At 41.6% G+C, this 27,365-nt stretch overlaps 1 protein-coding gene across 2 annotated transcripts in view; it reads left to right on the plus strand.

The window, feature by feature from the left end:
* spata20 (spermatogenesis associated 20) overlaps positions 1-27,365 on the plus strand; it is a 431,519-nt gene that overhangs the window by 267,200 nt on the left and 136,954 nt on the right. For both annotated transcript variants that reach the window (XM_043714385.2, XM_043714386.2), the window contains exon 15: positions 19,257-19,337. In XM_043714385.2, the coding sequence (XP_043570320.2) occupies positions 19,257-19,337 (81 nt within the window). The remainder of the gene's footprint in view (positions 1-19,256; positions 19,338-27,365) is intronic.

Raw genomic sequence — 27,365 nt, forward strand, 5'->3', positions numbered from 1 at the left:
CTCCCTACACTCCAGGCCCTGCACCCTGAAGCTACAATCTGGGTTCCCATGCCCCTGCAGAGTTAGTTTAAACCCCCCCCCCAAGAGCACTAGCAAACCTCCCCCCAAGGATACTGGTGCCCCTCAGGTTCAGGTGTAGACCATCCTGTTTATAGAGGTCCCACCGTCCCCAGAAAGAACCCCAGTTATCCAAAAACCGGAATCCCTCCCTCCTGCACCATCCCTGTAGCCACGCATTTAAGTGTTCTCTTTCCCTATTCCTCGACTCTCGATCACGTGGCACGGGTAACAAACCAGAGACAACAACTCTGTTCGTTCTAACTATGAGCTTCCAACCGAGCTCCCTGAAAGCCTGTCTAACATCCTCGGCACTCCTCCTACCTATGTCGTTGGTGCCAATATGGACCACGACTTCGGGCTGCTCCCCCTCCCCCTCCAGGACCCGGAAAACACGATCAGAGACATCACGTACCCTTGCACCTGGGAGGCAACATACCAAACGTGAGTCTCTCTCGTTCCCACAAAACCGCCTATCTGTGCCCTGAACTATCGAGTCCCCAATTACTACTGCTCCGCTCTTCTTCACCCTTCCCTTCTGAGTAACGGGGACAGGCTCCGTGCCAGAGACCTGAGCCCCGTTACTTACCCCTGGTAAGTCATCCCCCCCACAAGTATCCAAAACGGTATACTTGTTCTTGAGGGGAACGGCCGCAGGGGGTCCCTGCACTGGCTGCTTCCTCCCAGTCCTCTCCTTCCCGCTTTTAAAGGGGGGAAAAAACCTACCCAGGTAAGCTTACACTACTGCTTCCGGGTCTCGGCTGCCCCTCTGGTCGTCGTCACTTCCCCCTGGTGCTCCCGCTCTTTCTGTGAAGAGAGAGTGAAAGAAAAAAAAAACACCGCTGCCCGCTACCGGTAAGCACTTTTAAAACCAAATGGTCTTACCTTCGCTGCTGCTCGCACTGGAAATGACCGACAGCTTCGAAGGGTGAGTATAAATACTCACCGCTTTCCTTCCCGGCTGCCCCTCTGGTCGTCGTCACTTCCCCCTGGTGCTCCCGCTCTTTCTGTGAAGAGAGAGTGAAAGAAAAAAAAAACACCGCTGCCCGCTACCGGTAAGCACTTTTAAAACCAAATGGTCTTACCTTCGCTGCTGCTCGCACTGGAAATGCTTGTTGAAAGTCAACCAAAGAAGAGAAGCTAGGTAGGTGAAAATAGGGTTTGAGTGGATGAAAATTGTTTGGCTGTACTAAAAGCAAACTATTTCATGACAGTATACCTGTGATAGACTGGTATCTAGTCTATCTAGGAAGGAGGTGTTCATGCTCTGAAATTATTAAACTGGATATTGAGTCCTGAAGCCTGCTGGGTTCCTAAGCGGCGAATGAGATGTTGATCTTTCAGCTTGTGTTGGGTCTCATTGGAGTACTGTAGCAGGCCTGAGACTGAAATGTTGGCCTGGGGACACAGTGGCGTGTTGAAATGGCAGGCAATTAAAAGTTGGGGTCATTTTTAGCAGACAGAACATGGGTGTTCCACAAAGTGGTTACACAGTCTGCGTTTTGTCTCACCAGTGGTCGAGGAGACTGTATTGTGAGCAGCAAATACAGTAGACTAGATTGAATGATGAGCAGGTAAATTGCCATTTCACCTGGAAGGTATATCTGGGGCCTTGGATTGTGAGGAGGTAAATAGGCAAGTGTTACATCTTTTGCAGTTTCATGGAAAGGTAATGTGGGGAGGTGTTGAACATACAGATGGCTTAGAACAGGATGTCCTGCTGGAGTACTTTGCAGAATGCTGGCAAGGAAGGAAAGGGAATATGTATCTGGTGATGGCATCTTGCTGGAGGTTGTGGAAAGGTGATGAATGCTCCTTTTAAGGCTGGTAACGTAGAATGTGTGGATTAGGGTATCTCAGTGGGTTGTGTGGGAAGGAAAAGGGATGAAGGTAGAAGTGCATGGTATGGGTTGAATGCAGCTATGTGCCCTGTCAACTGTGGTGGTGGACAGTCCTTGGTTGAGGAAAAAGGTGATGCTTCCTTGTCTAATTACTACTCCAGGCCCTGTCATGACATGGGTTGTTTTCAGTATAGTCAACTTATTTTCACTTATAACCCCCATTTTAATCTGCCTAGCTTTTCTTCTTCCCTGGCTAACTATCAATAATCCTTTTATCTGCCTACTCTTTTTCCTCTCTCTGAGGGCTCCGTCTCCACTATTCACTGACTCCTTCCCAGCTTCACCTGCCAACTACTTAGCATAAATACCACCCTTTTCCAGACGCTTCTAGTTTTGAAGAACATTCACTGAACTGGACTGATTTTTTTTCTCCATAGATGCAGCCAGATGTGGTGAGTTTCTTCAACAATTTCTGTTTTTGTTTGTTTCAGATCTCCTGTGTCTGCAGGTCTTTGTTTTATTTAAGTAGTTTTGAAGTGTACTTACAGTTTTATATGTAGGATATGTGGCAGGCAATTTTGTTCTGTGATGAGACAGGAGACTATGAATCTTCTAATCACCTTCAGTAGGCAAGGGTTAAAAGAAAGTAATCTGCCAGGGTTCACAGTATTGATTGCTAATTAGGACACAGATGCTAGTTCTACTTTTTGGTTAAAAATCACACAACACCAGGATATAGTCCAACAGGTTTAATTGGAAGCACACTAGCTTTCGGAGCGCCACTCCTTCATCAGGTGATAGTGGAGGACACAATTCTAATATTCGAACAGATGAAAGACTCAACAGACAATCAAGGTATCTTTCAATGTATAATTTCAGTTACGTCCCACTCTAAACTTTTGCTAAAAATTCTGTGCCTTATAATTGTGTCCTCCACTACTGATGAAGGAGTGGCGCTCTGAAAGCTAGTGTGCTTCCAATTAAACCTGTTGGACTATAACCCGGTGTTGTGTGATTTTTAACTTTGTACACCACAGTCCAACACCGGCATCTCCAAATCAGTTCTGCTTTAGGTTTTGTTGTGTCAGCACACAGACTAAGATTCCCATTTTGCTGATGTGTATAGATATGGTTCGCCATGTGATAAAGAACAGGTAACCTGTTTTGTTTTGGTAGTTTTGATTTATAGATAAATATTGGTTAAGGCACAGGTAACTTGCCTTTTCATTAAAATAGTCCCATGAGATTGTTACAGCCATCTGAGCAGGCAGATGGGAGCTCAGTTTAATGTCTCGTCTGAAAAGTGACACCTCCAAAAGTGTAGCCCTCCCTCAGTACTGCATTGGAGTATCAGCCTTGACTCTTGTGCTCAAGCCCTAGAGTGGGAATTCAACCCGAATGTGAGAGTGCTACCAACTGAGACATTGTAGAACTGTTTAGATCCAGATCAGCGACCTGACCTGACATATTGTGTTATTTTTATTTCCGTCTCAGATGCTTTAGTTTTTTCTTCCCGAATGTAAGATTTAGCCATAATGCATTGTCAGTGAATGGCTAACGTCAGTCACCTTAGGTATTGGAATGGCTGTTAAATACTGGAGCAGAATATACATGTATCCTGTTAGTCATTTTGATTAATTTTGGGTGAGAATTATACTTTGGTTTACATATATTTTATGAAATTAGCCCATTCTTGTTGAGTTTATGCAGGTTTGATTTGCAGGACCTTGTGTAGACAACATTCAAAGAGAATTTTGGTTATGATAATGGCATTTTAAGGAAGCTCCTCTAAAGTACAACCACATACTGTATGCCCTGTATAAACATTTCCAAGATTGGGTATCATGGAGGGTCACAAGAATTTTTTATTTAGTTTTTCCAGTTGAAAATTTTAGGCCACTCCTATAGGTAAGTCTTGTCCTCTGTAACATTCATCACACACATTTATGGTGATAAGAACATATGAAATTGGAGCAGGAATAGGTCATTCAGCCCGTCAAGACTGCTCTGCTATTCATTAGATCATGGCTGATTATCTACTTCACTTTCTCAATTCACCCCTGTGTCCCTTCATTCCCATGGAATCTTCATTGCTTTATCGCAGCTACTGGTTATGGCAATGCATTTGTTTGATCATTCTTAACTTTGGAAAATGGTGGAATAAAAGTTCCATACAACTATGGCTAAATCTAAAACCTGCTGAACAACAAGAAAGCAGAAGCAATGATATTGAATCAGTCTTCATGCTGCAGTTAACAATCAGTTGTGTTAACACTGGCTGATTTTTGTCTTTCTCACTGGACTGAAATGCAAATACATCTTGTGTTTATGTATTGCCTTTTATATATTAAAACATTCCAACAAGCTTCACAGGAGTGTTATTAACAGGAGCGCATTAGCAATAAAGCTGTGCAATTCCCAGCGTCTTGAGGAAAGTGAAAGATTTTTAAAAGTACAAAGAATTCCCCAATTTACCTGCCTTTTAGATCCATGTTGACAGAAAGCACAGACCAGGTTTCTTCACTTAACAAAAATGCCAACTTATTACAAGTAATCACATTCTAGGTACAAGTAAACAATTATGAACTCTCAGCAGATAACTCTACTAATTAAAATTTAAATTTCTTAAAAACTCTGTCTTACATATACAGACACATGTTGGAAAGAAAAATACATGAGTGTGATGAATGCAGGGGAAGACTAGGAAGCTGTTGGTTCTTGTTCGCAGGGTTTGCTGAGATGATTCTTGGCTGGTCAGAACACTGGTTCCTGATTTTCCTTTGGAGGCTTTCACTGGGTTGCAGGAGGTATAAGGATTGGTTTACACTTATAGAAGGCCTCAAACTTATTACAAGTCTCAGCTTGCAAGAGCTGCTGAAGGAAGAATTAATTCATTTTCTTTTAGCTTAAAATGACTTTAACTGCAGAAAGCAGAGAAAGCTCCTGAGCTGGTGGAGGTTTGAAGGCTTCTCTCTACCTTGCACTCAGCCCCAAGTTGTTCAGCTGCTTGAGAACCAAACACATAGTTGGTGGCAGGCTGAAAGCCTTTGTCATCAATAACTGGTCAATAGTCCGTGGACCATCTGCTACTTGTTACTGGCTGAATTTTCATTTGAACACATCTCTCGTCTCCAGCTTGTGTATTAACCATGTTTCAATTGCTACTTGAACAAGCAGCTATGTAAATGATGCTTACAATGAGGGTCAGGTTTCTTGCTTTTGAAATATGTAGCAATCCTTCAGAAATGCTTGGTTTTTGAAACAGTTATTTTCTCATTTCAGTGCACAATGAAAAATGTATAAAAATAGAGAAAGTCTTCACAAGATAATCAAAATCTTGGGTCAATAAATAGGTTTTAAATAATGCCTCAAATGAGAAGAGATCCCTGCAGTCCCTGGTATGCAAACATCTAGCTGTCTCCAAGGACAGGTTGGCCACTCCCTCACAGAGCTAGGGCCAGCACACTGTCTGCTGGTTATATGCATAGATCTGCAGTCCAATGTTCCAGTCATTGGTACTCAGCACTGATAGTGAGGCAGTAAGATGACAAGGGACCTTAACCTCAACCCCTCCCGGCCCCTTCTTTAAAAATCAGCGAAAACACACAGTGACCCTCAGAAGTCTCTTCTCAGAATGCTCCAAAGGTGGCAGGGCCTTCTAACTCCATCCTGCCTGCCACCCTAAACCCTGTGGGAACTCAAGCCAAGTAGGGTGCACCTGCTTCTGGGCAAGAGATATTCAAGATGTCTGGGTCCTCTAGACACAAACACCCCAAGGTTGGTCGACTAAAACTCCCAAAGCCAATGGGTTCCACCATAGGCTGATCGGAGAATATGATGATTAGGATGTAACAAGGAGGAAGGTTTGGGAAGACAGCACAAGAAAATTCACAAGGCTTCGTGGAGAGAAACCCTTTAGAAAACACCAGAATACTATGTAATATTATAATGCTATGTCAGAGTATGCCACTTTTCCCAGTAGTGAGCTGAATATAATATGAAATACATCAGGGTCACTGAATAAAGGAAAGACTGCTTAGCTTTCCTTTACATCTACATTTTCTTACAGACCAAAGAGTGCAGCTCGAGACATCAGAAACCTGCAAACAGGAAGCTCCTCTCTGTCTCCCTATCTCTCAGCCTCTGTCTCTCCCTTCTATCTGTGTGAGTGAAAAGACCAGAAATAATCTGGAGACTGCAAAGGAAGAATTCAACTACAATAATTTCCAACGAAGAGCTTAGGTCCACTCAATCAGCTATTGAATTGAAAGTTGACCATAGCTCTGCAGACAACATTGTCATCATCACTTAAAAAAAGATCAAAATAATTGTGAGAAATAAGTGTCTACTCCTTCGTTCTTCCTGCTTTTTTAAAAATCAGTAATATTTGTGTCATACTGTCTGTTTTATCTATTTTATTTGAGAATGAATAAATGCGTTGGGAGTTTACACAGGTTATACTTTAAATTGTGTTATGGTAAATTAGTCATTTCATTGCTACTTTTTAAAGAATAAATTTATTTACAATAGGATTATTTTCCAGTTATTGACAAAGTCCGGTGTGGATTCTGACCTGAATAGCAGTCTGTCAAGCAAACTGATTATCTTGGTGGTTTGGTTGGGTATTGACACGATTGTGGTGGCTTGTGGAATACTGGACCTTAATTATTGATGGACTATTCCCAAATGAGTCGTACCAAAACGACAAATCGCTTCTTATGGCATAACAGCGCTGAATCTCCTCATCATTCACTGTCCATTGAATTTCCTGTCTCATCTGTTCCTCTTTGGGATGCTTTCAGATGGCCAACTTTATTTTTGAATGTCTGGAACAAGCAAATTCAAGTATATATCCCTTAAACAAAAAAAAACTGTGAAACAAGACATGAATGTAAACAGAACACATAGGATGCCTGCATTTGAATTGAATCATCTAACTATTCTTTGACATACCTGAATGCACTCTCTTTGTATTGACACCCAGTGGAAGTGGGCTGCTTTCTGGTTGTTTATTGCTTTGAACGCCCAAGAGCCATTTACCAAAATTGATAGAATTAACCTAATTCCATCTTACACCCTTGAAAAAATGCCTTTTGAGGGAACTGACCTTAATGCCATAGATATTATAATTAGCCTCAGAATTGGCACCAGAGCACGCTCTGGTATTACATAATATCAGTATTACAGTCATAGTCACAGCATGAACCCTTTGGTCCAACTTGTCCATGCCAACCAGATATCCCAATCTAATCTAGTCCCATTTGCCAACACCCGGCCCATATCCCTCCAAACCCTTCCTATTCATATACCCATCTAGATGCCTCTTAAATGTTGCAATTGTACCAGCTTCCACTATTTCCTCTGGCAGCTCATTCCATGCATATATCACCCTCTGTGTGAAAAAGTTGCCCCTTAGGTCCCTTTTTTATCTTTCCCCTCTTACGCTAAACCTATACCTTCCAGTTCTGGACTCCCCCATCCCAGGGAAAGTACTTGTCTATTTATCCTATCCATGCCCCTCATAATTTTATAAACCTCTATAAGGTCACCCCTCAGCCTCCGATGCTCCAGGGAAAACAGCCCCAGCCTATTCAGCCTCTCCCTATCGCCCAAATTCTCCACCCCTTGTAAATCTTTACTGAACCATTTCAAGTTCCCAACATCCTTCTGATAGGAAGGAGACCAGAATTGCACGCAATATTCCAACAGTGGCCTAATCAATGTCCTGTTCAGCTGTAACATGACCTTCCAATTCCTGTACTCAATGCTCTGACTAATAAAGGAAAGCATACCAAACGCCTTCTTCACTATCCTATCTACCTGCGACTCCACTTTCAAGGAACTATGAACTTGCACTCCAAGGTCTCTTTGTTCAGCAACACTCTCTAGAACATTGTGTATAATTCCTGATAAGATTTGCTTTCCCAAAATGCAGCACCTTGCATTTATCTAAATTACACTCCCATCTGCCACTCTTCAGCCCATTGGCCCATCTGGTCCAGATCCTGTTGTAACCTGAAGTAACCTCCACTACGCCTCCAATTTTGATGTCACCTAAACTATACCTGTTATACTAACATCCAAATCATTTTATATAAATGACGAAAAGTAGAGGACCCAGCACCTATCCTAGTGGCACTCCATTGGTCACAGGCCTCCAGTCTGAAAACAACCCTCCACCACCACCCTCTGTCTTCTACCTTTGAGCCAGTTCTGTCTCCAAATGGCTAGTTCTTCCTGTATTCCATGAGATCTAACCTTGCTAACCAGTCTCCCATGGGGAGCCTTGTCGAACACCTTACTGAAGTCCATATAGATCACATCTACTGCTCTGCCCTCATCAATTCTCTTTGTTACTTCTTCAAAAACTCAATCAAGTTTGTGAGACATGATTTCCCATGCGCAAAGCAACGTTGACTATCCCTAATCAGTCCTTGCATTTCCAAATCCATGTACATCCTGTCCCTCAGGATTCCCTCCAATAACTTGCCATCACTGACGTCAGGCTCACTGGTCTAATAGTTCCCTGGCTTGTCCTTACCACCTTTCTTAAACAGTGGCATCATGTTCGCTCACCTCCAGTCTTCCGGCATCTCACCTTTGACTATTGATGATACAAATATCTCAGTAAGGGGCCCAGCAATCACTTCCCTAGCTTCCCACAGAGTTCGAGGGTACACCTGATCAGGTCCTGGGGATTTATCCATCTTTATGCGTTTCAAGACATCCAGCACTTCCTCCTCTGTAATATGGACGTTTTTCAAGATGTCACCATCTATTTCCCGACATTCTATATCTTCCATGTCCTTTTCCACAGTAAATACTGATGCAAAATACTCGTTTAGTATCTCTCCCATCTCCTGCGGCTCTGGAGCCTTATTCTCTCCCTAGTTACCCTTTCATCCTTAATGTATTTGTAGAAACTCTTTGGATTCTCCTTAACTCTATTTGCAAAAGTTATCTCATGTCCTGTTTTTGCCCACCTGATTTCCCTCTTAAGTATACTCCTACTGCCTTTATACTCTTCTAAGGATTCACTCAATCTACCCTGTCTATACTTGACATGTTCTTCTTTTTCTTAATAACACTCTCTCTTTCTTTCTTTTTCTCTCTCTCTCTCTCTTCTTCTCTTTCTCCCTCCCCCCAACCCTGCCAACTCTCTACACCTCTTCTCTCTCCTCAGCTGCCATGATATTCTGCTCCTGCTTATACACTGCATGGTGTCCCACTGGTCTTTCAGCTTTGAGAGCCTGTCTGCTATCCTTAAATAGACAGTAAGCCCTACCCTTTGCCTATCAATTATTTATTTTAGGCTAAATCACAGAATTTTCTTAACACAGCATGGGCTCTTGAACTTTACTTGAGGCTAAAACTCTCAGTGAAAATCCTGCTCATTCCCTCAGAGTGGACACAATTACATCAACTGGAGCAACTCTGGAACACTGCATTCAACAGCGACACCTTTTATCTGAGTGACAGGGAGGGTAGTGGCTAGCACTGCTGCCTCATAGCACCTAGGATCCATGTTCAATTCCACCCTCAGGTGACTGTCTGTGTGGAGTTTGCGCTTTTTTCCTGTGTCTGCATGGGTTTCCTCCAGTGCTCTGGTTTCCTTCTGCAGTCCAAATGAGATTAGGCAGATTGGCCATGCTAAATTGTCCATTGTGTCCAGGGATGTGCAGGCTAGGTGGACTAACCGTGGTTAATGTGGGGTTAGATGGGTACAGTAGAGGGCTGAATCTGGTTGGGATGCTCTTTGGAGGGTCAGTGTAGACTCATTGGGCCGAATGGACACTTTCTGCACTGCAGAGATTCTATGATTCAGTTTAAACAACGGCTTTAAAATTCAAAAATGTCGAGTGGTGCTTTAGAGTCATATTATTGAATAAAAGCTGACCAGAGAAGATGTTTGATTTGGTTAAAAAAGTTTTAAGATGAGTGTTAAATGCGAGGAGAGAAGTGGAGTAAGATTGAAGGTGGGAAAGTATAAATCAAGCTTAAGGCCCAAGCAACCATCAATTTGGAACAAATTTGGAACAAAGGATATACACAAGAGATCAGAGCTGGAGGAATGCAAAGTTCTCAGAGAGTTGGAGAAGATGATAGCAACAGAGGGGACAGCATGGTCGGAGTTTTGATATATCTTTTACAACAAGATACATGTACAGAGCAGCTTTTAGATGGCAAATGTTTCAAAACACTTTTTACAGAGGCTGAGGGCATGCAAGATGCAAAGGAGCTGTTGGGGGAAGCATTCAAAAGTGTGGTCAAGTGTGCAGATATTGCACAGACCTACCCTCTTGGTGCTCACTGGCAGCTTTACTTCAGCTGCCTGGGCCTTAAACTCCATTTGTACCTTCCTTTCCTAAACTTCACTCTACTTCTCAAACATCTTCGATCAACTTTTATCCGATTATACTCCTGTAAAGCACTTTGCTATATTTTACTATTTCAGAGCTGCTGTGTAAATGCCAGGTGTTGCTGTTGAATGCAGTGCTCTGGAACTGCTCTAGATGATTTACGTGTGGAGAGAATTTGATAGTTCAGTGAAATTGGCATTGATGTTTTATAGGTGGGACTTGCAGAGGAAATAAAAGAATAACTATACAGTACATGGCAGTGCATAGAGAAAGGTGTGTGCTGAGCAGAGCTTGGCTTTTGGTTTATTCACTCTTGCATATCTGTCCACGACAAATTTGATCAAAAGATAGAAATCCTATTCTAAATTCAGACTATGAGAATCTGAGAAATGAGGGGCACAAATGGATAGTTCCTATTTCATAGTGCGTTAAATGTAATTGCCTCATGTTTATCCCAAAGCATCAAATATGCGTCATTGTTGTAGTATATTGATGAACTCTTTTAAACATCAAAGATTTTCTTGTAAAGGCTGGACATCGGGAAGGCTCTGCGAACACTGCATTATGTTACTACAAAGCCAGAGCCATAGCAACACCCTGTGCCTGGTGTTTAATATGTCCCATGGGCTTTCACAAGCACTTAGCATTTCTGTATCTCAAGCTCCCCTGCTTAGATTCAGATACTATACAGAAAAAGAACATTAAATCTGACATAAAAACAGAAAATACTGGCAGTGCACAGTTGAACCATCCGCTTTTGGAATAAGCAAAGGCAAGTTAACATTTCAGACAAAGACTTGCTTTGTATTATAATTTATCTAAATTCAGTTACTGAAGAGAGAATCATCATGTATTTTAATGCAGCAAGACTGTACACTGTTACATCAGCAAAGCTTGATTCGCCACTGCTGTGCAGTAGAAGGATTGATTGTTTAGACATTGTAATTGTTCCTGTTCCTTAAATGGAGGAATAAACTTTTATAATCTGAAGTAGAAATTGAAAAGAGCTCAGAAGAAAGATCAGTTTATGCAACATATGTAGAGAGAGATGCAGCGTTAACCTTTCCTAACCTTCTAACAATTCCTATCACCTTTTGATAGAACCACTTTTACCAGCTCCTCGACCTGCTCCCCCATCAATCCTGATGTACACCCATTCTCAATTCTCCTCCCAACTTCTGACTTTCCCCAGTTCCTGTCCTCTAGGTAATAAAGCTGTCAGTACAGTTCTGGTCATCACACTACCAGAAGGATGTGGATGCTTTGGAGAGGGTACAGAAATGGTTTACCAGGATGTTGCCTGGTCTGGGAGATTTTAGCTATGAACAAAGGTTGGATAGACTGGATTTGTTTTCACTGTAACACAGGACACTAAGAAGCGACCTGGTAGAAGTTTACAAGATTATGAATGGCTTGGATAGAGTGGAAAGTATGAGGCCTTTTCCCCAGGGTGGACAGGTTAATTACTAGGGTACACAGGTTCAAGTGTGGAAGTTTAAAAGAGATGTTCGAGGCAAGGTTTTTTCCACACAAAGGGTGGTGAGTGCCTGAAATGTGTTGCCAGAGGAGGTGGTGGAAGCAGAAACAATAACAGCATTCAAGAAGTGACTGGATGAATACATGGATAGGAAGGGAATAGAGGGATATGGAGGCAAAATGTGCTGGCGCAGTCTTGGAGGGCTGAAAGGACTGTCCCTCTGCTGTCTTGTTCTTTGTTCTCTCAGCAGCAGACATTGATGAGATCCAGAGAAAAGACTGGGAGATAACTCTTTTTAAAATTGTGTGGTTTGACCTGGTTCTGACTTCTGATGCCAGGCCAGCAGTTAACTGCCCACATTCAGTTCACGTGAACATACTATGGCAGAAAGCTAAAATGTCTAACTGGTGGAAACTCGTTGATATCCAAGAGGTTTGGGAACCCTCGACTTATAGCATCTGCAACATTTTTTCTTAATTCATCCAAACAAATCTGGAAAAGAAACTTGAAAAATAAGTTAAATGCTCACATTACGGAACTATACTAATAGAGGTTTATAGCATTGGCCCTTGTGGCTGTGATCATACACTCATCAATTATATAAAATAGGAGAGACCCAATTATTATCATTGAAAATGTTTCTGTTTCTCCCAGTTTTGTCTCCTATTGGTTCCAAAGTTTGAAGGCGAACTCTTGGCTCTTTCAATCCACTAAAACCCTCCCACAACTTGACCGTTCCCCCTGACAGTTAATGGATGTTTCTGGAAGTACTGTATGATGAAGCGTTGTCTCAGTCAATAGTAATGTTGAGATTATGTAACACCAGTGACAATTCTGTAACCAAAATATCTACTGGGATGCACTAAGACCAGCATTTTTGCCGAGGGTGGAAGATGGAATTAGTTTATTTCTACCAGTTTTGATAAATGGCTAAATGGGGGTTCAAAGCAATAGACCACCAGAAAGCGGCCCACCTTCATTGAGTGTCAATACAAAGAGAATGCATTCAGCTATGTTCAAGAATGTTCAGATAATTCACTTCAAATATAAGCAATCAGCATGTTCTGTTTACATTCATGTTTTACTTAGCCTTTCAGTTTAAGAAATACTTGAATTTGCTCATTCCAGATATTCCAAAATAAGTTGTCCATCTGAACATATCAGAAAGAGGAATAGATGAAAGGAAATTGAATGGATGGTAGGTGCTGAGGAAGTTCAGGGTCCCCTTGCCATTTCATGTTAAACTGCAAATCAGCACAAAAGAAGTGATTTGTCATTTTGGTATGACTCATTTGGGAATGATATTTCAGGCACCTGAAATGTGTCAATAGCCAATTAAACAACCAAGCTAATCAGTCTGCCTGACAGGCTCAAATGTAGAAGACAGGGTGGTGGTGGAGGGTTGTTTTTCAGATTGGAGGCCTGTGACCAGTGGAGTGCCACAAGGATTGGTGCTGGGTCCTCTACTTTTTGTCATTTACATGAATGATTTGGATGCGAGCATAAGAGGTACAGTTAATAAGTTTGCAGATGACACCAAAATTGGAGGTGTAGTGGACAGCGAAGAGGGATACCTCAGATTACAACAGGATCTTGACCAGTTGGGCCAATGGGCTGAGAAGTGGCAGATGGAGTTTAATTCAGGTAAATGCGAGGTGCTGCATTTTGGGAAAGCAAATCTTAGCTGAACTTATACACTGGTAAGGTCCGAGGGAGTGTTGCTGAACAAAGAGATCTTGGGGAGTGCAATACATAGCTCCTTGAAAGTGGAGTCGCAGGTAGATAGGATAGTGAAGAAGGCATTTGGTATGCTTTCTTTTATTGGTCAGAGTATTGAGTACAGGAGTTGAGAGGTCATGTTGCGGCTGTACAGGACATTGGTTAGGCCACTTTTGGAATATTGCATGCAATTCTGGCCTCCTTCCTATCGGAAAGATGTCATGAAACCTGAAAGGGTCCAGAATAGATTTACAAGAATGTTGCCAGGGTTGGAGGATTTGAGCTATAGGGGAGGCTGAACAGGCTGGGGCTGTTTTCCCTGGAGCGTCGGAGGCTGAGGGGTGACCTTATAGAGGTTTACAAAATCATGAGGGGCATGGATAAGGTAAATAGACAAAGTCTTTTCCCTGGGGAGGGGGAGTCCAGAACTAGAGGGCATAGGTTTAGGGTGAGAGGGGAAAGATATAAAAGAGGCCTAAGGGGCAACGTTTTCATGCAGAGGGTGGTACGTGTATGGAATGAGCTGCCAGAGGAAGTGGTGGAGGCTGGTACAATTGCAACATTTAAGAGGCATTTGGATGGGTATATGAATAGGAAAGGTTTGGAGGGATATGGGTCGGGTGCTGGCAGGTGGGACTAGATTGGGTTGGGATATCTGGTCGGCATGGACGGGTTGGACTGAAGGGTCTGTTTCCATGCTGTACATCTCTGTGACTGCTGTTCAGATTGAGTGATTCATCGCAGATTTTGTCATTAACAGGAAAATAACTCTATTGGAAATCATCTTTTTCTTTAACAAATTAAAAGTTACTAATTTACTACACAACAACTTAAACTATAACCCCAGAAAATTCCCAACAAACACACAACTATCTTATTCACAAATAAGATTGATTGAAAAAAGACAGTCAGGTTGTACGTTTGCTCACTGAGCTGGCAGGTTTGTTTTCAGACATTTCGTCACCATGCTAGCTAACATCATCAATGAGCTTCCCAGTGAACTGCTGGTATGCTATTCCATTTTCTATTTATGTATCTTGGTCTCTTCAGGTGGGTGATATCATTACCTGAGATATCATATATCTGAGAAAAAGAACTGGGAATGATACCACCCACCTTAAGAGACCAAGACACACAAATAGAAAGTGGGATAGAACACAAGCGCTTCACCGGAGGCTCACTGATGATGGTACCTACCATGGTAATGAATTGTTTGAAAACAAACCTGCCAGCTCAACGAGAAGCTTACAACCTGAACCTCAACCTGAGCTTACAGAGCTTCTCAAGAATCGCAAAAAAGACAATTTCACGCAAATATTATGGTGGAAATATATAAACAGGAAGAAAAAATTCTGTAGATCAGAAATTCAGACAGTAAGAATGGAAACTAATTACTTAAGTTTTTCTGAATATTATTATGTGATGCTGATATGATGTGGCCTGCAGAGCTATGGTCAATTTTCGATTCAATAGCTGATTGATGGACCTAGGAATTTCTTGCATTAGAATTCTTCCTTCTGAGAGTCTAAGTGTTTGTTTTGTCTTTTTTATGCATGTATTGCACATTATGTAGTTTTGGAACAATAACATACCATTTTATAACCATTATTTAACAAACTGATAGTTTCCACCTCTGTTTGACTTTATTACTGGAGGTTTCAACATATGACCTTCGATTTTCAACCAACACGGCCTTTAGTTTGTATTCAGAGTGGATGGATGATTTATTGGAATGTATGATTCCTTCAACTTCATTTTATGTGGTCTTGCATACTTGGGCAATTTAAAAGGAACACCTTGTGAATGGACTTGGATATTTTTATTTATATCTCTGTGCAACTTAGAGGGATGAGTGGACTGTATTTTCTTCCCCAACCAGTTTCCTCTCTCAATGCAAAGATGTGCAAGTTGGGTGGATTTGCCATGGTATATTGTCCAGGGATGTGTAGGCGAGGTGGGTTAGCCATGGTAAATGTGGCGTGTGAGTGGGATGCTTACCGGAGTGTCAGTGTGGCCTTGATGGACCAAATGGCCTGTATCTGCACTGTAGGATTTCGATGATTCTGATTTAGATCAGGCTATCCAAAGTGATGAATAAACTGCCAGATGAGGCCCTTAAATTTGCAGTTATAGCTCACTTCAGGGCTTCATCCCAATATGGCTGCCCATCACTGGGTGAATGCCAAGGGATCGATTTTTGTAGAAATCCGAAGGAATAATCACTTTGGGAGAACCTCACCACCTTTTGTGTGGGGTCCCTTATTCACAGGCACTGTGTCCATTTGAGTAACTCACTTGTGGGAAGTGAGGGTGGGATGTTGTCACAGAGAGCCATCTTTTTGCCCTTGTTGTTGATACTCATCCACCTTTTTTCCCTGAAACTATTCCCATCACTCGTCTATGGCCTGGTTCTTTTGTCAATCCTGGACCTTGGATGAATACACGAGCAGCACTAGTTACTTTCTCACAGATTAAGCAGCCCACAGCTCCAGGCCACTGATACGCCAGCAGCTGTTTTATTGGGATTTCCTCACTTTGGTCCTCAATCCTGAGGAGGGATTGTTGCTTTCAAATTAAATGTCTGATTGGCACAATTTGGTGGCAATTCCTGAAACACACTTATTGCTCTATAACTAGCAGGCAGGACCTCCATTGCTGAGAGATAATATCAGCCAGAAGTGTCTGATTTTTTTTCAAATTGGTGTGAGAAAACAGTGTACTGAGAGAATGGACAAATCAGATATTCATGGCAGGGATCATATGATAAAAGCTTTCCTCATTCCAATATTGCCAAAAAATGAATTACTGAATAGATTTATGAATCTAATGTTCAACAGTACTAGATTAAACCACAGTGCCAGTCCTTTGTGTTTTAATTACCTGGAGTTTTTTTATCAAATATCAAGGGAATTAAGATTCACAATGAAGTTAAATACCAGCTGTCAATTAAGACTAACTCTCTACAAGTTTGTGGTTAACCTTTAGCCTGCAGATAGGTGTGAAAAATGGACCATATAGTGTGGCTTGTGCACAGTTAACAAGTTGAATTCCCAGTACATCATCTACATGTCCCCACAGTTTATCAGTACCATTGATCCTTCAGGATAGGGAGCCAGCCCAATGTTCCTACTTGGTTAGCACGCCTGACCTTGCCATTAAGTAGCCTGACCCTATAACAATCCAGGTGGATATGTCTGGAATTGTGGTGGATATGGACCTGGAACTGATTCCAATAGGTTCCCAACTGAAACTTTGGACCCAAGAGTGGGAATCAGGCCTGATTATTATACACCATAACCCAGAATTGATTGTAGAGCTCCAACATCAAATGCGGATGAGATAACATAACATTGTCTAGACCAAGCAACAAAACATGGACCCATCCCATTATTGTCAATCATATTTCCTTTCTTACAAACATTAAAATGCAGTCGCTGGTGGAAATGTCAACCAGCAGTGTACTGAGCCTGTGAGAAATCCTATAGTAAATTACCCATATGAAATGCAGCAATAACTTGCACATGTAGAGTGCTTTTAGTATCCTAAAGACCAGTAAGTCTCATGTCTGTCATCTGCAAGCTGTTAGAAAGGATTCTGAGGGATAGGATTTATGACCATCTGGAAGAGCATGGCTTGATTAAATGCAGTCAACACGGCTTTGTGAGGGGCAGGTCATGCCTCACAAACCTTATCGAGTTCTTTGAGAATGTGACTAGAAAAGTTGATGAGGGTGGAGCTGTGGATGTGGTGTATATGGACTTCAGCAAGGCATTTGATAAGGTTCCCCATGGTAGGCTCATTCAGAAGGTCAGGAGGAATGGGATACAGGGGAACTTAGCTGTCTGGATATAGAATTGGTTGGCCAGCAGAAGACAGTGAGTGGTAGTAGAAGGAAAATATTCTGCCTGGAAGTCAGTGGTGAGTGGTGTTCCACAGGGCTCTGTCCTTGGGCCTCTACTGTTTGTAAGTTTTATTAATGACTTGGATGAGGGGATTGAAGGATGGGTCAGCGAGTTTGCAGACGACACAAAGGTTGGAGGTGTCATTGACAGTATAGAGGGCTGTTGTCGGCTACAACGGGACATTGGCAGGATGCAGAGATGTGCTGAGAGGTGGCAGATGGACTTCAACCTGGATAAATGCGAGGTGATGCATTTTGGAAGGTCGAATTTGAGAGCTGAGTACAGGATTACGGATAGGATTCTTGGCACTGTGGAGGAACAGAGGGATCTTGGTGTGCAGGTACATAGATCCCTTAAAACGGCCACCCAAGTGGACCAGGTTGTTAAGAAAGTATATGGTGTTTTGGCTTTCATTAATGGGGGATTGAGTTTAAGAGTCATGAGATCTTGTAGCTCTATAAAACTTTGGTTAGACCGCACTTGGAATACTGCATCCAGTTCTGGTCGCCCTGTTATAGGGAAAATGTGGATGCTTTGGAGAGGGTTCAGAGGAGGTTTACCAGGATGCTGCTTGGACTGGAGGGATTATCTTATGAAGAGAGGTTGACTGTGCTCGGACTTTTTTCATTGGAGGAAAGGAGGAGGAGAGGGGACCTAATTGAGGTATACAAGATAATGAGAGGCATAGATAGAGTCGATAGCCAGAGACTATTTCCAGGGCGGAAATGACTAACACGAGGGGTCATAGTTTTAAGCTGGTTGGAGGAAAGTATAGAGGGGATATCAGAGGCGGGTTCTTTACACAGAGAGTTGTGAGATCATGGAATGCGTTGCCAGCAGCAGTTGTGGAAGCAAGGTCATTGGGGACATTTAAGAGACTGCTGGACATGCATATGGTCACAGAAATTTGAGGGTGCATACATGAGGACCAATGGTCGGCACAACACCGTGGGCTGAAGGGCCTGTTCTGTGCTATACTGTTCTATGTTCTATGTACTCCAGAAGAACACAATTGGATCAGATAAATTGACACAAATGCAAATTAGGACAAGTTAGGACAGACACTTGTTCAAAGACTTTAAAGGGCCATCTCAAAAGAGAGGGGTTTAGGGATCACTTCAGAGGTTTTTGCCTAAGCTGCTGAAAAGCTGGTTTACTGGAGATAATAAAGGTATAGAAATCATATAATCATAGAATCCCTACAGAATGGAAACAGGCTATTTTGGCCTAACAAGTCCACACTGACCCTCCGAAGAGTATCCCACCCAGACCCATTTACCCTACCTTATTATTTTACATTTCCCCTGACTCATGCACCTAACCTACACATCCATTAACACTGTGGCAATTTAGCTTGGCCAATTCACCTAACCTGCATTGTGGGAGGTAACCGGAGCACCCGGAGGAAATCCATGCAGACACTGGGAGAATGTGCAAACTCCACATACCAGATGTGCTAAAACACGAGTTGGGACAGACAGTAATATGGAGGTGGAAGTAAGTTACTTTGGAGAGCATCAGAAACTCAGTTGAGAGACAGTATGATAATTTGTGAACAGTTTGGTGCAGTGTGAGGTAATGCCCAGGGAGGGAAGTGGATTTAGTAACTGTAGCATGGAGTTTGTGACAAGGAAGTAAGATGGGGCTTTGGTAAATTGGAGGAAGTTTCTGGATATGCAGGATCAGATGTTGGGCAGTGTCACAGTCACAGGAACAGTGAAGGGAACAAGAAAGGTTATGAATTTTGTAGCTTTCTCTAGTCTGAAGTGACAGCTATAGACAGTTTGAAATGTACTGACAAACATTGAGACGTGATTAAAATCAGTAGACGGCAGGTAGATACAATGGCCCAGCCTGGCCCTCATGTCTTCACGTTTCTACTTGTTCTTCTTTTCTGCAGGTCGTGATCCGCGGGGAGCTTGAAGCACTTGACACACAAGAGTTGATACAGTGCGTCAATAACCACTTTGTACACAACAAGGTAGGAAATGAATGTTCACTTGTGGAAAAAGGATCTAAGAGCTGGGCGTATAAGTACTGGAAGTTGGAAGAGGCACCTATTACAAAGGAATTCAACTGCCTGAAAATTTTTCATGATCTCTCCCAGACAATGCATATTGTTGTCCATGATTCAAAGCGATGTTTCTCAGTAATGATTGGCAGTTTGAGGCTAAACTCTAAATGATAACTTTGTGAAATATATAGGGAAAAATATCAGCAAAGATTGTTATCTCTTTTTCTGTGAAATTCAAACCTGCCCAGTGCATTATGTTTTGTAGTTTCTGTATATGATGGGAAGCTTTAGAAAATGCAACACATTGCAGAAACTCGTGCTGCAGTTTATTAGAGAACAACTCAATGCCACACATCTTTTTTGTTGTTATGTTGCCAAGACAACACGTAACTTCCTAGTGCAGCTTCACCAGAACATTCTTTAGTCTGTGTCATAGCTAGCATTTGGGCTTGTGATAATGTAATATCCATTAAACCCCTTGCTCTGTCTATTCCACTTTGAACTTTGCTTGGAGTTCTTCTGCTTAGGCCTCAACTGAGGTGTTGCATGTTCAGTTTGGGCACTGTACTTTAGGAAGGACATCATGTTCTTGGGAAGGTTTCAGAATTTCTGAAAGATCTTTGATAGTTCATTCTCTGCCACTACCCCTATTGCAGTTTAACATTATCTGCAACTTTGACCAATTTAGTTTGTGATCCAAACATTATGTAGAACAAACAGAATAGACACCCTGATTTTCAGGTGCTGCACTCCGCATATCACCCTGTTCAGATGTGTTATTACAAATCTGTGGAACAAGTGGAACTTGAACTCAGGCCTTCTAGCCTGGACACAGGGACACTACCACAAGACCTCTCGCTGTAGCTGAGTTTCACTTCACTAACTAAGACCACGTACCCACTTTCTTACAGCCACTTCTTCATCGTCTTTCAACTTTTACTAAATAAAACTAAAGACTTCTAACACTACACAGCACAAATACAAAAGCACTACTGATGCTGAAAATCGGAAAGAAAAGATATTGCTGGAAATACTCAGCACCTGTGGAGGGAGAGAAGGAATTAATGTTTCAGGATGATGACTTTCCAACAGAAGCTCAAGCCTAACCTTGTCTTCAAACCTTTCATACAGATTTTTATCAAGGCTTTCTGGAAATCTATGTCCATTGTATTAGAGGGCTTTCGAATAGTCACTTGGGATGTAATTTCCTGAAAGTACTGAGCCATCCCTTCTGAAAATCTGCTGGGTGCTAGTTCCTTGTTACTTTTGTATTTTGTTTTTAACAGATTCCATTGTTTAAACTTTTCATGATGCTTGTTGTTATCCATGTTTGAGTTGTCATCTTTCTTGACCATTGGTACTGTATTCTTGTAAAAACAAAACTTGATTTCGGCTCAGCTGCAAGATAAAACTGTGTCCAGCTCTGGTCGGGTGAAGAGTGCAAAAGATTAATTCCTAGTTTAAAACACTTCAGTTGCCAGATCATCTTAAGGAGCATAAGAATGTATAGTTTAGAAAAAGCAGACTTAGAAATGATCTCATTTAGTTTCATAACATAAGTAAAGAAACTAGATTGCATTTATTTCAACGGGAATGATGAAGGGTCTCTCTTTAACAAGTTATTTGAGACCCAATATATGTCAACATTGGGAATGAGGGGCATCTGCAACAAGGTGCTAACATAAATGATGGACACTGATTTGTTTAACTCTTTCAAGTGAGAGCTGTACTCATTTCTGGTTGGGTTGCAAATAATCCAGAATGGTACACTTGGTAACATAATTGGGGTTAATATAATATGGATTAATTTTGATTGCTTAGGTGGATGGTCATGGATTATCTAGCTTTCTTCCTTAATGTCCTGGATTTTGTTAATAAAAATCAGAAAATGCTGAAAGTATTCAGCACTTCAGGTATATTTGTGCAGAGAAAAACAATTTCGGGTCTGTGACATTTCATCAGAATTATGGAAGAATTAGAGATCAGTCGTAAAAGCACACCAACACCTCTACTTGCTCTGAAAGCTAAGGAAATTCAGCATGTCCACAATGACTCTTATCATATTTTATAAATGCACCATAGAAAGCATCCTATCAAGTTGCATCACAGTTCGGAATGGCAATTGCTCTGCCCAAGACTGCAAGAAATTATAGAGAGTTGTGAACATAGCCCAGTCCGTCATGAAAATCAGCCGTCCTTCCACTGACTCCGTCTAACTTCCTTAAGAAAGCAGCCAGCATAATCAAACACCCCTCCCAACCCAGTTATGCTCTCTTCCATCCTCTTCCACTGAAAACGTACCAACAGATTTAAGAACAGCTTCTTCCCTGATGTTGTTATGAATAGACCCCTTATATATTACAGTTGATCTTTCTCTGTACCTGTTTCGTAGCTGTAACAGTACATTCTGCATTCTGTTCTATTACTCTGACATACTATATAAGGTATGATTAGTATTCAAAACATTTTTCACTGGGATCCCTACGGGATTGCTCGGGGTGCTCCGATTTCTTCCCAGAATCCAAAGATGTACAGGTTAGGTGAATTATCCATGCTAAACTGCCCCGTACTGTTCAGAAATGTTTAAGTTAGGTACATTAGTCATGGGTAAATAGAGTAATAGGGTAGGGGAATGGGTCTGAGTAGGTTGCTCTTCAGAGGGTTGGTGTGACTTGAAGGACTGAAGGGCCTGTTTCCACACTGTAGGGATTCATGATAGACAAATTGAATGCAGTTATGTTGAAGCTGTATAAGACTTTGATTAGACAACAGTTGGAGAACTACGTGCAGTTCTGGTCACTGCACTGTAGAAATTAGGATTCTAAATGCACTTTAGAGGTTACAGAGGCAATTCACTAGGATGTTGACTGGGTAGGAGCGGTTTAGCTACAAAGAGCAGCTAGAAAAAGTAGGGTTGTTTTCTTTGGAGCAGAGAAGGTTGAGGGGGGAACCTGTTAGAGATGTATAAAATAATGAGGGACATGGACAAGGTGAATAGAAAACAGCTATTCCCTTTAGTTGAAAGGCCAGTAACAAAGGAGACATAATGTTCAGATGAAAGGAGGTTAGAGGAGGTTTGGGTAATAATGCTTTCACCCAGATGGTGGGGGGAGTGTGGTCTGGAAAGCAATGCCTGTGAGGTTAGTTGAGGCAGATAACCTCACAACCTGTAAAAAGTGTTTTGATGAGCACTTAAAGTGTAACATTCAAGGCTATAGACCTAGTGTTGGAAAGTGGGACTAGTGTAGATTTAGTGTAATTTTGGTGGTACAGATTTGATGGGTCAAAGGGCCTTTTCTTTACTGTATGTTTCTGTGAAATTGTGGCTTCACCTGGAGAAGTGTTTGGTATCATAGGATGATGAAGAAAGGAGGTGAGATGACAAGTGTTAAATCTCCTGTCTTTGCATGTGAAAGGGAAAACAAGGGAACAGGCTGTTGTAGGTGATTGAAGAATGAACCAGGATATCAGAGAGAAAACAATACCTTTGAAGTAAGCCTGTTTCGCATATCTCTTAGAAAATTCTCTCTCTCTCTCTAAGTGATGTGTAAGTATGTGTGTCATGATGCATGAACTGTCATAACCATGTGGGACAGGCTGAATGGACAAGTAGGCATTCCCATGGTTCTATTCTCTTTTAGTTTCACCCCTCGCCACCCGGCAAAGTAAACCCATATAGTCAAACTTACTGTCAGCTTAAAACCTCAACTATGTGAAATTTCAGACAATTGAAGTTTTTCAGCTTTACCACCCAAACACTGGATCCTGTAACAGAAGGTCCTCCCCCACAGGAATTTTCACAGCAGATTATCTCAATAGAATACAACTACAGATATATTATAGCAGGAGCAATCTTTTCTTTAAAGTTTAAGTCTATTGGCTCTTAGAAAAATAATTTAATTTTAAGATTTTGTTATTGAGGTGTGGGCTCAAGATGATTGAATATGAGAGGACAACTCTTTATTACTAGCTAATGAAGGTTTATAAGACTCTATTCTAAATTATACTATAATAACATCATAGAGTATTAAAAACAGTTAAAATATGACTATTCTACTTTAAATTTATGCACAGTGTTTAATTCTACCTTAAAAATAGTTAGATATCCAATTAAAAGTTTTAAACAAAACAATACTCTCAATCCAGTATAATTCTTTTAAATATTTTTATCTCAGTTTTTTAAAAGGAACATAACCCTTTTTTGTAGCCTTAAGACCGTTGCTGTCTTTTTTGTGTGTGCAGTTTTATAATTCATCTCTGGCTGTGTAAATAATCTTTCATTATCTTTATTTTTATTCAAGCATAGGATCACTGTCTGGGCCAACATTTATTGCATCTATCCTTAGTTGCTCTTGAAAAAGTGGTGATCAGCTACCTTCTTGAACAACTCCATTGATACTTCCCTTGTTTTCAGTGCCCTTTTGTGAAAACGTGCAGGAATTTGTAGATTCGTCCTGAATTTTAATTACCATCCTTGATGATTTATTGAGTAGTTTAGACATTGCTGTCAAACTATGAAAATAGTATGAAAGTCCCGATATTTAGACTTAAATCCTCCAATGATGAGCAACGTGCAAGTGCCAAAAGAGTTGCCAGGACACACTACTGTGAGTTATTTCCGAATCCACACTTTAAAATATATAGCTCACAGTCTCCACTAAAATCATTGGACATATGCACTGAATGTGATTAGTTCTAATGTTCTGTGCGTGTAAAAATCCACAGGGGCTATTGAACTGATTTTGGTCTATATAGGTACAGCCATGTTTCCTTTTGATGGTGATGTTCTAGTGAGCACTCCAGCATGGTTCGCTACCTCTGTTCTCCTAGAATCCCCCTACAAATGATGTGTGTGCCTAATGCCTGGATAGCTTCTATATTCTCTGGGTTTGAAATTGAGTTGGAATAATCTTTCTTTAGACAATGTTGGTAATCTTTATATTATGCACACTTTCATTTGGAAACTCAAGCTCACCCTTTCTTCTGCTGTAACTTCAAAATCATCCTAACCTAGAATTCTTCCTCTTCCTCTATCACTTGTGTGATTGATCTATGTTAAAAATCACACAACACCAGGTTATAGTCCAACAGGTTTAATTGGAAACACTCGCTTTCTGAGCGTTGCTCCTTCATCAGGTGGTTGATGAAGGAGGCGCTCCGAAAGCTAGTGCTTCCAATTAAACCTGTTGGACTATAACCTGGCATTGTGTGATTTTTAACTTTGTCCACCCCAATCCAACACCAGCATCTCCAAATCGTGGTTGATCTGTAATGCTCTATTGACACAGTGCACCAAGTTAAAACAATGATGATAAAGTCCAGATCGAAAGAGTACAACCTTAAAATTAGAGCAGGCCTTTCATGGATTTATTGATGTCACTTTTTCACCAAAGGCCAATGGCAGTTTTTTCCCCCAAAAAACTATTGAAGTTGGGGATCAATTGAAAATTTCAAAACCTGATGTTTGTTCAGCAAATAAGCAAGTATTAAGATATACAAAAGTAAAGAAGGTTAATGGGGTTAAAAGACAATCATAGAATCCCTACAGGATTCAGCCCAACAAGTCCACACTGGCCCTCCGAAGAGTAACCCACTCAGACACAATCCCTACCCTATATTTTTCTCTGACTAATGCACCTAATCTACACATCCCTGAACACTATGGCCAATATAGCATGGCCAATTCACCTAACATTCACATCTTTGTATTTAATTAATTGACAGAGCAAGCTTGAGGAACTGAATGGTCATCTTATGCTCCTATTTGCCTTAAACTGTTCTGTCCCTCTCTCTGTTGTATCCACTGGAAATATGACATAAAAATACTGGTTAGTGCTGGAAATATGACATAAAAACAGAACAAATATTAAAAACACTCAGCAGGTCAGAGAGAAACAAACTAATCAGGTCTCACCTATCCATCAAAACTCAAAATATCAAAGGTGAACAGACATTTTCAGTATGATTATTGCAAAGTGAAATGGAAAAGGAAATTATAATTAAAACGTAGGACTGCGGTCATGCTCTGAAGTTGTTGAACTCAATGTTGAGTCCTAGAAGCTGTAAAGTGCTGAAGGGAAAATAAGGTGTTGTGCCTCCAACTTGCATTGAGTTTAATTGGAATGTTACAGCAGGCCCAGGATGAAATATTTGTGTTGGAGTGTTTATTGATATGGTAAGCAACGAGAAGGCCAGAGTCTGTTATTCTGGTGGACAATGCACAGGTGTTCTGCAAGACAGTCACCCAGTGTGTATTTGGTCTTGCCAAGGATAGTAGTGGGAAGTTGCGTGTGGAGGCGGAAGAGATTGGGGAGACACTGAATGAATACTTTTCTTCAGTATTTACTCAGGAACAGGGCATTGTTGTCGATGTGAATACTGAGTCACAAATAAGTAGAATGGATGGCTTTGAGGTATGTAGAGAAGAGGTGTTGGAAATCCTGGAAAAGGTGAAAATAGATAAGTCCCTTGGGCCTGATGGCATTTATCCTAGGATTCTCTGGGAAGCAAGGGAGGAGATTGCAGAGCCATTGGCCTTGATTTTTATGTCCTCTTTGTCTACAGGAGTAGTGCCAGAAGACTGGAGGATAGCAAATGTGGTTCCCTTGTTCAAAAAGGGGAGTAGGGATAACCCTAGTAACTATAGGCCGGTGAGTCTCACTTCTGTTGTGGGCAAAGTCTTAGAGAGAATTGTAAGGGATAGGATTTATGCACATCTGGATAGGAATAATGTGATCAAGGATAGTCAGCATGGTTTTGTGAAGGGCAAGTCGTGCCTCACAAACCTTATTGAATTCTTTGAAAAGGTGACGAAGGAGGTTGATGAGGGGAAAGCGGTAGATGTGGTATATATGGATTTTAGTAAGGCGTTTGATAAGGTTCCCCATGGTAGGCTACTGCAGAAAATACGGAGATATGGCATTGAGGGTGAATTGGAGGTTTGGATTAGGAATTGGCTGGATGGAAGAAGACAGAGGGTAGTAGTTGATGGCAAAGTTTCTTCATGGAGTGCCGTCACTAGCGGTGTTCCGCAAGGATCTGTTTTGGGACCATTGCTGTTTGTCATTTTTATAAATGACCTGGAAGAGGGGTTAGAAGGTTGGGTGAGCAAGTTTGCGGATGATACGAAAGTCGGAGGAGTTGTTGACAGTGAGGAAGCATGTGGCAGGTTACAGCAGGATATAGAGAAGCTGCAGAGCTGGGCAGAAAGGTGGCAGATGGAATTCAATGTAGCTAAGTGCGAGGTGATTCACTTTGGGAAGAATAACAAAAAGATGGGGTACTGGGCTAATGGTCGGATACTTGGTAGTGTGGATGAACAGAGGGATCTTGGTGTCCATGTACACAGATCTCTGAAAGTTGCCACCCAGGTAAATAGTGCGGTGAGGAAGGCATATGGCGTACTGGCTTTTATTGGTAGAGGAATTGAGTTCCGGAGTCCTGAGGTCATGATGCAGTTGTATAAGACTCTGGTACGGCCGCATCTGGAATATTGTGTGCAGTTTTGGTCGCCATACTATAGGAAGGATGTGGAGGCATTGGAACGGGTGCAGAGGAGGTTTACCAGGATGTTGCCTGGTATGGAAGGAAAATCGTATGAGGAAAGACTGAGGCACTTGGGGCTGTTTTCACTAGAGAAAAGAAGGTTTAGGGGTGACTTGATTGAGGTGTACAAGATGATTAGGGGGTTAGATAGGGTAGACAGTATGAACCTTTTCCCGCGTATGGAGTCGGGTATTACAAGGGGGCATAGCTTTAAATTAAGGGGGGGTAGATATAGGACTGATGTTAGGGGTAGGTTCTTCACTCAGCGAGTCGTTAGTTCATGGAATGCCCTGCCAGTAACAGTGGTGGACTCTCCCTCTTTATGGGCATTTAAGAGGGCATTGGATAGGTATATGGAGGATAGTGGGTTAGTGTAGTTTAGGTGGGCTTGGATCGGCGCAACATCGAGGGCCCAAGGGCCTGTACTGCGCTGTATTCTTCTATGTTCTA

The sequence above is a fragment of the Chiloscyllium plagiosum genome, unplaced genomic scaffold (genome assembly GCF_037043375.1).
Source record: "Chiloscyllium plagiosum isolate Xiang-an unplaced genomic scaffold, Cpla_swu_hap1 HiC_scaffold_25, whole genome shotgun sequence".
NCBI classification, from domain to species: Eukaryota; Metazoa; Chordata; class Chondrichthyes; order Orectolobiformes; family Hemiscylliidae; genus Chiloscyllium; species Chiloscyllium plagiosum.